Source organism: Biomphalaria glabrata, chromosome 15 (assembly GCF_947242115.1).
Source record: "Biomphalaria glabrata chromosome 15, xgBioGlab47.1, whole genome shotgun sequence".
Lineage (NCBI taxonomy): Eukaryota > Metazoa > Mollusca > Gastropoda > Planorbidae > Biomphalaria > Biomphalaria glabrata.
In genome coordinates, this window is record NC_074725.1 from 10435122 (window position 1) to 10448745 (window position 13624).

At 33.8% G+C, this 13624-nt stretch overlaps 1 protein-coding gene across 2 annotated transcripts in view; it reads right to left on the reverse strand.

The window, feature by feature from the left end:
- The window catches only part of LOC106055717 (excitatory amino acid transporter 3-like), a 35533-nt gene extending 25303 nt beyond the window's left edge, over nt 1-10230 (reverse strand). The window contains exons 1-2 of one of the 2 annotated variants that reach the window (XM_056011963.1): nt 10057-10230; nt 3781-4051 (exon numbers count right to left, since the gene is read on the reverse strand). In XM_056011963.1, coding sequence (XP_055867938.1) covers nt 3781-3837 — 57 coding nt within the window. In that variant the 5' untranslated portion in view covers nt 3838-4051; nt 10057-10230. Of the gene's footprint in view, nt 1-3780; nt 4052-9736; nt 9935-10056 lie in introns of those variants that run through there. The other variant, XM_056011964.1, reaches the window with a different exon arrangement.
- Nucleotides 10231-13624: the final 3394 nt, after the last annotated feature.

Sequence of the window (13624 nt, forward strand, 5' to 3'; positions counted from 1 at the left end):
TTTTAAACGACCCTCCTTCCCCGGACATACACACGCACACAAGCTTTTGGACCTAACTTCTAATATCCATTTTTCTTTTCTGCACCCCCCCCCCTTTTCCCTTTCTTTGCCGACAACAAAAAGTTATTCCTACGTACAACTTTGACTTTTCCTCGGCTTTTATATTCAATAGCAAAATATTTAATATAGGCCTACTCTATGTTGCTTTTTAACCGGAAAACACACCCTCTTCGCCCTTTTTTTTTTATTACAGTGACAACCCCCTCCCCTCCCCCAACTTTTTAAAACCATCCTCCAATGGATCGAACCCTCACCACACACTTTTCAGCATTTTGAATTCTAGATAGAGCACCTCTGGTTAGGTTTACCCTTGTCTTCTATCTTTTAATCATAATGCAAGCAAGGTACGGTATTAGACACCGCAGACATTTCTCTAGACCACCAGTTTCAGGCCTCGAGGAAAAAAAATGCATTCTCAGACCCAAATAGAATCCTATTCGTGCATTTTAAACAATGTTTACGAAAGAATTCAGTCTACTTATACGAAAGTTATATACCATCTAATTTGTGGAACTCCTTCTTAAATTTTCCATTGAAAGTTTAACAACATAAATGGTTTCCTCAGGCTAAATACAAAAAGATGGCTTAATCTGCAAAATTACTTCAAAATTTGACCACATTGATTTGGACAATCTTGTTTTCAAAGCCGGAGAGAGGGAGAAGTGGGAGATAACCGCAGGCCGCACGACGTTTATACAATCACTATAGACATGGCCGGTTATAGGTAATTGGAGACCCTAAGCGAAGCGAATTAGGGCGTAAAGAATAGGAAGGCCAAAATAAAATAGAAAAGCAAAAAATTAAGACCTAAAAATACGCAATGAATTATAAAACGCCCCGTATCTATATCTAAATCAACAAATAAGCTAAATTCATATAGCGCCGGTAGTACTAATATACTTTATGGGCGTTTCATGATCACCAGACTAGACATTTCATCAAAAGGAAAGAAGCAGAGGTCCTCTAACATGTGTAGATCTAATTCTAAACATTCCTGTAACAAATATGTGAATCAGAGTAGAGACCTAGAGCTATGCTAGTAGACAGAGAGCCATAGAGTTCTGCTATGTTAGAGATTTGATCCATGTTTTCGAAATTTGTCTTCTTAAAAAAAGTCTCTGAGTCCTGTGCGAAACCCCCACAAATCGGAGGAACTAGGCGGCTGCATTAGGCTATAGATGTACTCTTCAAGGGGGTGAGGGGCGGGACGGTCTTAGCTCGACTAATTACACTCCGTCTGTCTGTCTGTCTGGGTGAATTTATAATTATTCATTGTTCGACACAGGAATCGATCCAAAAATTAGGCAATTAGTTTATCAATTAGTGGTAAATGATTTGTTTTAATCTAAATTGGAGAGATAAGCCTTGCAATATTGAGAGAGATGGCAGCGATTGAATGGTGCTCTCCTATCACTAAACTTTGGTTGTTTTTTTTAAAAGTATTTTGTGTGATTTTGCTTTTTTTATTTTTTTTATTTAGTATATCCGTGGGAAGAAGCCAAAGAAAATATTGAAATATGTACGCTTCCCTACCCCTCGTTCTACTCAAATTAATGTTTAAAAATTTACAAATGGGAGGGGGGGGGTCGATTACAATTAAGAAATAGGTTTTAAATTTTAAAAATAGCATATTTTTTTTTTAGTCTGACAATAATAATATTAATAATAGTAATGGGGATAATTGTAAATGTATTTCTTTACCTAGCTATAGGGCTATACTAATAACCAGGTGTAATCTTTTAAACAAGTGACTAATTAATGTTTCCTGAAAGCTATCCTAAGAGTACAAATGAAAAATGAATCATTTCATCATCATTAAACTTTTTTTTTTATTGAAGATGTGTTTAATATTGATTTTTTTTTCTACCAAGGGAAGTAATAAAGTATTATATTCATGTCGACTCGACGTGCCGAGTATCGATCTTTAAAAAATGGCAGGCTTAAAATTTAAAAAAACTCTGGATATAGAAATAGGCGAAGTCGATTACACCATAAATAATAAGTACATCCAGTGGCGTATCCTCCATGTACCGAAGGGGTTCATTGCACCTGGACACATGATTTTCTTCAAGTTTCTTAAAAAAAAAGGGGGAAATATTTTTTCATTCTCGGTTTATAGGCACCTCACTAAGAAACTGTATGGATTTAATTTAAAACAAAAAAAAACATAATCATAATAAGTATTAATGAAATAGTATACGGATACCTCTATTTTAAATTGAATTTTTTTGGTATTTAAGCACTAGACATTACAGCAGAGGCGTAGTAAGCAAAACGTGCGCCCGGAGCAAGATACTTTAATGGCGCCCCCATTTTCCATGAGCATCACATAGAAATATAGGCTGCGTATGGTGCCCCCCCCCCGAGGGTGGCGGCCGGGGCATTGTGCCCCCCTTGGCCCCCCTCACTACGCTACTGCTTTACAGATGATTGGAACGTACTCTAAAGATTTGTAGGCATACTAGATATATTATTGTACCGGTATGTGTTGGTTACAGAGAGCCATCATCCTTCAAGGTATTCGATTATAGATCGGCACTTATCTATAAGTGATAATAGAAATAATCATTTATAAAGCGCTTTTAACAAACAGAATGCAGGCTCAAGTAGATTTAATGACATAACAGACATAAATACAAGAGTTGAAAAGACAAGCTAATCTAAAAAAAAAATGTTCTGCTCAGATAGGTCTTAATGTTCTTCTTAAATGTAGTGAATGTTGTCTGAGATCAATGGGAGTAAGCTGCTAACATTTGGTCCGTGTACTGATAAAGTCCTCAGACCGTAGCTTTTAAGGGAGAAACTAGACTAGAAGCGTGCAGTCCATGGAACGCAGAGCTCTCTGAGGGACATGTGGAGTTATCAGTTCATTAATTTTGTGCGCTTTATCAATGACATTTAATTCGATCGTACCATGAGAAATTGTTTTCATCTGAAGAAAACTAGGCAATAATTTTAAACAGAATTACAGAGATAAAAAAGATACTGATTGACTCGGAGACACAATTTCTTTTTTTTTTAAAAAGTCCATCTGTGACATTCTCGCCTCTAACACATCGCGATATGAACAGAGCTTTTGTGACCACGCACTTTTTTTAAATTAGAGAATTAGTTGGTCCGTGCTCTTTCAGGAAACTGACCTTTCCTCGAGTAAATTACTAATTTATAACCTTACATAGGCTTTCTGTATTATCCGGTAAAGTAGAAGTAGAGTGTGCCCCATCCCTCAACTTTTTATTTTTAAATTGGTACCCTAAATTTTTTTATGTTATAGATAAATTGTTTTCAAATGTTAACCTTGAAAATTGAACATTAAAACGGAGAAACTTTTTTAATCTTTCAAATATGAAAACAATCATAGTCACAGTTTTAAACAAATGGAATCATCTATTTTGTCAATTTTCATTATTTTATCGAGCTGAAGTTTTAAACATAAACTTGAGCTGCCCGACAGTGCAATGTATTAACAATTTAGAACCATCTCAATACAAGCGGCGCGTATTGAAATTATATCAAATATCAAAATATTCGATATATTATATTTTAGTAAAACACCAGATACATTTTATTATGTGGTCAGTTATATTTTATATATCAATTTGGATGGTAATATTCCAGTTCGTTATATATACTTTACATCATTACATTTAATCGCATCATTAAATCAATAAATAGTAATCAATACAGAGACATCGGCGTGTTTAAATAACGTTTACTCACCAGTTCCAGGTCGCAATCGTCAGAAGTGGAATGCACGTGATTTACTTTCCTTGTCATCGTCTTCGTTGTATCCTTCGAAGGTTTTAATTGGTTCGTAGGTGATGAAAATGGTTTAAGTTTTAGGAGAACTTTTTTATTGTGCTTTTGCTGAGTGATGGTGAGCTGTTCCTCTGTCTGAGGATACTATACGTCCTGCTGATGATCTGTGTAAAGAACTGGTCAAAGAACTGGTCAAAGTAGTTATGTCCCAACAGGTCAGTAAGGCAGTAATCTGAAATAGAATGGTTCAAAGGAAACAGTAGAAAACAACATGATCCTATATATCAAAGTAGTTATGCCCCAACAGGTCAGTAAGGCAGTAATCTGAAATAGAATGGTTCAAAGGAAACAGTAGAAAACAACATGATCCTATATATCAAAGTAGTTATGCCCCAACAGGTCAGTAAGGCAGTAATCTGAAATAGAATGGTTCAAAGGAAACAGTAGAAAACAACATGATCCTATATATCAAAGTAGTTATGTCCCAACAGGTCAGTAAGGCAGTAATCTGAAATAGAATGGTTCAAAGGAAACAGTAGAAAACAACATGATCCTCTATTGACGTATAGAGTTTCTAGTTTTAAAACTTGTTAATATTCCAGTATTCCTACCCTCAACATAGTTGTGCTGGGTGTAGTCTGTCAGATGTCTGTCATTCAATTCATCATACAGTTGGGGACTTTGGTTCTCATTCGTTGTTGTCAATGTTTTTTTCAAAATGTTTTCAACGTATTGACAACGTGTTGTCAATATGTTGTCAATAAGTTGTCAATGTGTGGTCAATGTGTGCTCAATATGTTGTCAATGTGTGGTCAACGTGTTGTCAATGTGTGGTCAACGTGTTGTTAAAGTGTGGTCCACGTGTTGACAATGTGTGGTCAACGTTTTGTCAATGTGTGTTCAACGTGTTGACAATGTGTGGTCCACGTGTTGACAATGTGTGGTCAACGTTTTGCAAATGTGTGGTCAACGTTTTGTGAATGTGAGGTCAACGTGTTGTCAATGTGTGGTCAACGTTTTGTCAATGTGTGGTCAACGTGTTCTCAATCTGTTTTCAATTCTTGTTAACGTGTAATTAATGTTTTGTTATCATATTGTCCATTTATTACCTATGTGTTATCTATGTGTGGTCAATGTGTTTTAAAGTTTTAATGTGCTGTTAATGTACTGGAAACGTGTTGTTTATATATGGTAAATGAGTTTTCTATTCATGACAAATGTTTTGATATGTTTTGTAAATGTGTTGTCAATGTGCTGGTAATGTGTTTTCAATGTGTTGTGAAATTCTATCAAAGGCAAATGACAGAGAAGAATGGAGTAAGAAGGTTGACAGATCTTGTGTGGTGCCCCAACGGCCCAGCAGACCAAGGGATAGATGAAAGTGAAGGTGAAGTCAAGATGTGAACCTGGCCTAACTGATGTCATAGAATCGAATTGATCTAATTGTTTTGTAAAGCTTCAATCTCTTATTCAAAGCCTCAAGAAGAAAAAAAACAACATTTCCGTAAAAAAAAAAAAGAAAAAAAAATTCCTTTCGTTTTGTACTTCTCCGTGCCTGTGGTTCACGCGATAATGTGAAAAGCTACTAATTAATTGTTGCTTTAAATTATGTTCCACTTATATGCATACTAAATAGATTTTTTTCTCTTTCAAAATAAAAGTAAACATTTTTGTGTAAATGTAGTAGTTAGTATGACAGAACTTACTTAACTTAGCAATACAAATGTAAAAAAAAAAATACTTTTTGACAAAACATCTATGGTAAATGGACATCCTCCTTACTAAATAGCCTCACGTGTTTGTTACTATTAATAGTGAATAGTTGTAAAAATAGTGTATTATTATGAAAAAACTGCTTGCATAGTTGATTTTAAAAATTAAATTTTTCGCTTTTAGAAAAGAAGAAAGTAGCCGTTGCATCAGAACTTGGAATGGTGTAAAACATCATGATGTCGGATTTGAAAACCTTTTCTAGTTTACGAGATCCAAACGTGACTGATGGACAGACAGACCACACAAAACTAATAGCCTCTTTTCCCCTTTCGGGGGCCGCTAAAACTTAGATTAGGCTTTAAGGAAAATAGCGAAGTGTAAACAGAATAATTCTGAAGGATTTAAAGAGAGGCGGTTATAAAAGACGTGGAGACTGAGCTTGACGACATTCGACGTTTCCCTTCGTTATTATTAGACGTCTTGTTTGACATTCAATATCAGCGTCAACTAACTTATATTGTTGGCCTTTCGCCTGTGTTATTAGATTTTGTTATTTGAGTGTTATCCCCGTTTGATTTATCAGCATAAGACACAGCGCCTAACAGTTGTCAGTGTGTTGTCATTGTGCTGTCAATGTGTTGCCTGTCCTACGAAAGAGGAGAGAGAGACAGAGAGACTTGGATATGTATTGTATGTAATTAACAAAAAGGGGTAAGTATCTTCAAGTTGATTTCGTTTTGGACACACAATAAACCATTTTATCATTTCCAGTAAACTAAATGTACAACCCTCAAACTGACAAAGTTGAATTGTCTGGATCTGACAAATTGGAACTTCATTTCGTAAACATACTTCCAATTATTGGTGAACCCAATATGACCTTCACTTCCTATTCGTCAATGTCATTCTTAATCCCCCGAAAGCAGCCTACACTTGCTATTTATCAAAAGATCTTTTGTTATAACTTAAAAGTACATAGCAGTTGTTTTTTTTTCTTTAAGCAACTAAATTTGATATACTTTTAAAAGTAGAAAATAAAATAATAATACCACAAGGTTACACACCCACACACAAGGTGGTCGCTATGGCAGGTTTCAATATTTTCAGAAAGAATATAAGAAACTATGAGCTAGAAAAGTATCAACAACTACAACCCTATCAACAACTACAACCCTATCAACAACTACAACCCTATCAACAACTACAACCCTATCAACAACTACAACCCTATCAACAACTACAACCCTATCAACAACTACAACCCTATCTCCGTCCATACAAAAAGAAGAGTCCTGGCTGTGTTGAAAGTGTTGCCGATACTGTTGTATTGTTAGTTCGACTAACGACTTGATACCACAGGATACGGAGATTTATTAATGTTATTATTATTACATTGTTAATATTCATATGTATTCGATGAACTGAAAGTTATAAAGATATAGTTATATCCTAGGAGTCACTTACAAAGACCGCATCACGAATGAAGAGATTAGAAACAGGATTAATACAGCAATCGGACCGCACGATGACCTGCTAACTATTGTCATGAGCATTGAAGTAGCCCTTTCAGTGCACGCATGTAATATGGAAAACTATTTATTCATTGTTGTTTTAAATTATATTCCACTTATATGTATACTAAATTGATTTTTTTTTCTCTTTAAAAGAAAGTAAAAAAAAAATTGTAAATGTAGGTAGATAATGTGACAGAAATGACTTAACTTGGTAATAACATTCTGAAAAAAAAATTGGACAAAAAATCTAAAACTGTTTGGGCATACAGTGTGTTCAAAAGTGTCATTAAATGTTACCACTTTACTTAATAGTTTCCCGTGTTTTATACTATTAAGAGTGTATAATTGTAAAATTGTCATATTTTTATGAAAAAAAAAACTGCCTGCATACTTGATTTTAAAAATTAAATTGTTCGCTTTCAGAAAAAAAGAAAGTAGCAGTTGTATCGGAACTTTGAAAGGTCTTAAATATCAGGGTGTCGCATTTTCAATTTATTTTCAAGTTTACGAGATCAAAACGGGACGGGCGAACGGACTAACAGACCACACAAAACTAATAGTTTCTATTCCCCTCTAGGGAACCGCTAAAAATCTAAAGGTTACTTATGTGGTGGCTGAGTGGTAAAGCGCTTGACTTTCAAACATGGGATCCAGGGTTCGATTCCTGGTGAAGACTATGATTTTTTTATTTCGGGATCTTTAGGGCGCCTCTGAGTCCAACCAGCCCTAATGGGTACCTGACATTAGTTAGGGAAAAGTAAAGGCGTTTGGTCGTTGTGCTGAACACAAAACACCCTCGTTCATCGTGGGCCACAGAAACAGATGACTTTTGTTGTCTGCCCTATAGATCTCAAGGTTCTGAAAGGGGAACTATTGTCAAAAACAAATATAACTCTATAATACAAATATCCAGAAACAGAGTTTAGAAGTGGCGAATCAGACAATCGCTGTCACGTGTCTCCGGTAGAGGCTTCGTGCTTAAGCCTCTCAAAACTCGTTAATTGATTAATAGTGATAGGGAATAATTACTAAATACTTTAAGTTAGATGTTACTTTTTGATACATATAGTAACGCTCCCCAAAACCCTCTAGCCGGCAAGGTAAGATGTATCTACAATAATCTACATTCACTAACTCTAGAAAAAAGAACATATTCTAGGTTACAACAACAACTTACCTCCGTAAAACATGAACGGACTAGCTGTCATGAACATTCATTACATAACTTTTGAGCTTATATATGTATATATTTGTGTGTGTGTGTGTGTTTAGAGTGCACGTGTTCTATATATTAAATTACAGACAAAAGACAATATAAAGGCCTATTTCTATATCAATGTAGACCCGTGTTGTAGGCCTACTTTTCGAAAACAAATTGCCTTTTTTTTATCAGACGATCATTTTTAAAGACGTTTCTTGTTAATTGAATTAGAACTAATTTTAATATCAATGTTTCTATTCGTTCATTTACGGGTGTTTTTACAAAAGCATTTATAATTAAAGTGTTTCCTCTGCCGAGTCTGTACCAGTTCGCGGATGAATCGGCTTATATTTATACCCCACTCTCCCCCCCCCACACACACACACACTCAAAAGTTCTGGATCCGCCCATTTTTTTTTAATTATCTTCTAGCTTACTACAAAAGAAAGACCCCGCGCAGCATGCAGTCATAGAGCTGATTCTGCGACTAAATGAACAAGTGACAAATGTTTGAAATTTGATCTCAGACATATATAACTGGTTAATGTATATTATTGATCTTCGATAAAAAAGATTCTTTTATTTACCATCACGCCCTTTCCAATGGCTTCATTTATTAACGAATAACAAGTCGTTCCCTTCACTGCTTCAAAAAAAAAAAAGGAAATCAAAGACATAAACAAGTATTATTGTATGCCTTCATCACGTGACCAGGTGTTCATATCCTGCTAATCAAAATATCAATTTATTAAGTAAACCAGGTGTTGAGTTGTTTTTGTTGTTGGTCTTTTTGCTATTTTGTTGTAGCTGTAGTTAAGCGAGAGATGGGGGAGGTTTTAATCATTGATATCATCCTCAAATAAATAAATATATTAATTAATAATAATAAAATTAAAATTAATTAAATAAATAAATTAAATAATAAATACTACAATGAATCTAGATGGAGCTAGTATGTGGTAGTATAAACGAATGTTTATGGGACAGCATGGAGACAAACTGTACGTGCTGGTTCGAACCTTGCCAAGAGCAAAAAAAAAACAAAAACGAAGCTGTCTTAGTCAAGAGAAAGAAAAAGAAAGCTGCCCTGTCAGCTAGACCTAAAACAGATGCGTATACATGCACTAACTTCGGCAAATTCTGCGGCTCCAGAATTGGATTGAAAAAGTCAAACCAGATTCTGCCTCGTCTCAAGACGAAACCAAAACCAGTGACTCATCTGAGCGCATCCTTTGTTTTCAGAGACAGTAGGAGACATGCAGATGGAGCTAGTAATTAGCCTTAGAGAAACATAATTAAAAAAAAAAAAGAAAACCCTAAACAAAATAAAAAATTCAAACGATCAAACGATTATTAGACAAACTACATGGCTATGTAACACAGTGAGTATTAGGCACATAAACTCTGTATATAACTATAACACAGACTTAAGACACAATGGCTATATGACAATGAAGGTATGTAGATAGTCTATCACTTTTCGGTTTACCTTTTTAAATATCCTATGAGACAATTATTTTAATAATCCATGTTGTCAAAAACATTTGCCACATAACATAATTAAACTCTCGGCATGTTCACGCGCTCAGCTCGTGATTGACCAACACAACGAATAGTCCCTGACAGAAATATGTCCACAGCAGACGAACATTACATCGACATGTAAACATATCAGGAACTTGTCAACGCGAACGTAGTTAACCGGAGCCCCATTAAACTCCCCCCCCCCGAAGCCCCCTTAAACTCTCTACCATTACTCCATTGACAAACGATGTCCCGCCCCTGCACGTAAAAACAAAAAGTACATACCTATATAATAGTTTCGGTTCGTCCACTGTCAACGAGTAGATCGGTCTGATGCAACAGGCTTGTAGAGCTTTTAATTTTACTCTCATGTCCGGATGAGCAAACAAAAAAAATTCTATTTTTAGAACTAACATCAACTACTACATACTTCCCGGATACATGTACACACCGGAATGAACTGGCCACCCTAGGTTTGAAGTACAGTATCACACCTTTCTTCCCCCCCACCCTTTTTTTTTTCTTCTGCTCTCCTTTTATTATTTTTTTCGTTCTGTCGTGTCCTCAAAAGAAAGAATGTATTGACAGGCCTCGTAGCTGCCTAGTCAAGCGAGACCAGAAAAATGATAAGTCATTGGTAACAACAGTAGCCTACTGGTCATTCCTTTATGCACCCGAGCAAGAAGAAGGACTTCAAACAAAGTCTTGGCGGAAGTAAAACTGCTTACTCATGGTGGAGGTGACGTATGACTAGACCTACAGTGTTTTGATAAAAAGCCAACTCATGGACTTACTATCTACTGTTTAAAGGTATTAATATATACCTCGTAGCTACTAGGAAATTTAAGGAAACTGGTAGTTTGCTACTGTTTTTTCTTATTTGAAATAAACTGCAATAAGCTTAATATAAGATTACGAAATAAAACAAAAAACGCAGGTGCTTTACATGAGATTGTCTCACTTTAGGCGTTAAGTACATGAGCAATTAAGGTGTACTTTTTACACATGCATGCGGTAGTGGCTTTAAAGGTAGACGGACTACTTGTATATGTGTGTCATTGGGTGTGGCCTGGGGGAGGGGGAGGGAGATAAATATTACTGCGACATAACTATACTGAATCACGTACAGAAAAAACACAACTTGTTCAACATGTATAGACTGACGGGAGTGTGAAGTGGACAGCTCAGTCAAATGTTGGCCGTCAATGTGACGAAATTTTAAAAGCAGACGTAGCTTAAAATCAGCAGAAGTTAAGTCTCGTTTTTATAACGCGTATCTTTCGTATATGTGCTGTTGACGGTCTTTGACTTGTAGCACCAAACTGCTGGTAGAAACCTTTTTTAATTATATCATTTAATTATAATAGTCGATTATAACAGTCAATTATAACAGTCAATTAAAACAGTCAATTATAACAGTCAATTATAAGTCAATTAAAACAGTCAATTATAACAGTCAATTAAAACAAACAGTCAATTAAAACAGTCAATTATAACAGTCAATTATAAGTCAATTAAAACAGTCAATTATAACAGTCAATTATAAGTCAATTAAAACAGTCAATTATAACAGTCAATTAAAACAAACAGTCAATTAAAACAGTCAATTATAACAGTCAATTATAAGTCAATTAAAACAGTCAATTATAACAGTCAATTATAAGTCAATTAAAACAGTCAATTATAACAGTCAATTAAAACAAACAGTCAATTAAAACAGTCAATTATAACAGTCAATTATAAGTCGATTAAAACAGTCAATTATAACAGTCAATTAAAACAGTCAATTATAACAGTCAATTATAAGTCAATTAAAACAGTCAATTATAACAGTCAATTAAAACAAACAGTCAATTAAAACAGTCAATTATCACAGTCAATTATAAGTCAATTAAAACAGTCAATTATAACAGTCAATTAAAACAAACAGTCAATTAAAACAGTCAATTATAACAGTCAATTAAAACAAACAGTCAATTAAAACAGTCAATTATAACAGTCAATTATAAGTCAATTAAAACAGTCAATTATAACAGTCAATTATAAGTCAATTAAAACAGTCAATTATAACCCGCAATTAAAACAAACAGTCAATTAAAACAGTCAATTATAACAGTCAATTATAAGTCAATTAAAACAGTCAATTATAACAGTCAACTAAAACAAACAGTCAATTAAAACAGTCAATTATAAGTCAATTATAAGTCAATTAAAACAGTCAATTATAACAGTCAATCAAAAGTCAATTAAAACAGTCAATTATAACAGTCAATTAAAACAAACAAACAGTCAATTAAAACAGTCAATTATAACAGTCAATTATAAGTCAATTAAAACAGTCAATTAAAACAAACAGTCAATTAAAACAGTCAATTAAAACAGTCAATTATAAGTCAATTAAAACAGTCAATTATAACAGTCAATTATAAGTCAATTAAAACAGTCAATTATAACAGTCAATTAAAACAAACAGTCAATTAAAACAGTCAATTATAACAGTCAATTATAAGTCAATTAAAACAGTCAATTATAACAGTCAATTATAACAGTCAATTAAAACAGTCAATTATAACAGTCAATTATAAGTCAATTAAAACAGTCAATTATAACAGTCAATTATAAGTCAATTAAAACAGTCAATTATAACAGTCAATTAAAACAAACAGTCAATTAAAACAGTCAATTATAACAGTCAATTATAAGTCAATTATAACAGTCAATTATAAGTCAATTAAAACAGTCAATTATAACCCGCAATTAAAACAAACAGTCAATTAAAACAGTCAATTATAACAGTCAATTATAAGTCAATTAAAACAGTCAATTTTAACAGTCAATTAAAACAAACAGTCAATTAAAACAGTCAATTATAACAGTCAATTATAAGTCAATTAAAACAGTCAATTATAACAGTCAATTAAAACAAACAGTCAATTAAAACAGTCAATTATAACAGTCAATTATAAGTCAATTAAAACAGTCAATTATAACAGTCAATTATAACAGTCAATTAAAACAGTCAATTATAACAGGCAATTAAAACAAACAGTCAATTAAAACAGTCAATTATAACAGTCAATTATAAGTCAATTTAAACAGTCAATTATAACAGTCAATTAAAACAAACAGTCAATTAAAACAGTCAATTATAACAGTCAATTATAAGTCAATTAAAACAGTCAATTATAACAGTCAATTAAAACAAACAGTCAATTAAAACAGTCAATTATAACAGTCAATTATAAGTCAATTAAAACAGTCAATTATAACAGTCAATTAAAACAAACAGTCAATTAAAACAGTCAATTATAACAGTCAATTAAAACAAACAGTCAATTAAAACAAACAGTCAATTATAACAGTCAATTATAACAGTCAATTAAAACAAACAGTCAATTAAAACAAACAGTCAATTATAACAGTCAATTATAACAGTCAATTAAAACAAACAGTCAATTAAAACAAGTAGTCAATTATAACTGGTGACTGAGCAAAGAACGAGTGGAGTGGAAATCTGTACAAATAGTGGCTTCCATAGTTTGCATATATAATGGCAGTACTACAAGAGTCTTAATCATGAACAGATGGTGAATTAAATATAGCGAAAATAAAACAGTCCTAGCAAGAATAAGGCGCACAAACAAACGACGTGACCACTCAGATTCGTGAAAAGAATCTTTTTGATCGTAGTGTTCGCCAGTTCTAGGCTTTGGGATCAAAGGTGACCTTTTGCAAAAAGTGCGCATCAACCTGTGACAAGGTCAGCGAGATGAATTCTGAATGATCCACAAATAGTGTTTGTGTGTGTGTGTGTTTGTGTGTGTGTGTGCCTTTGTGTGTGTGTGTGTGTGTT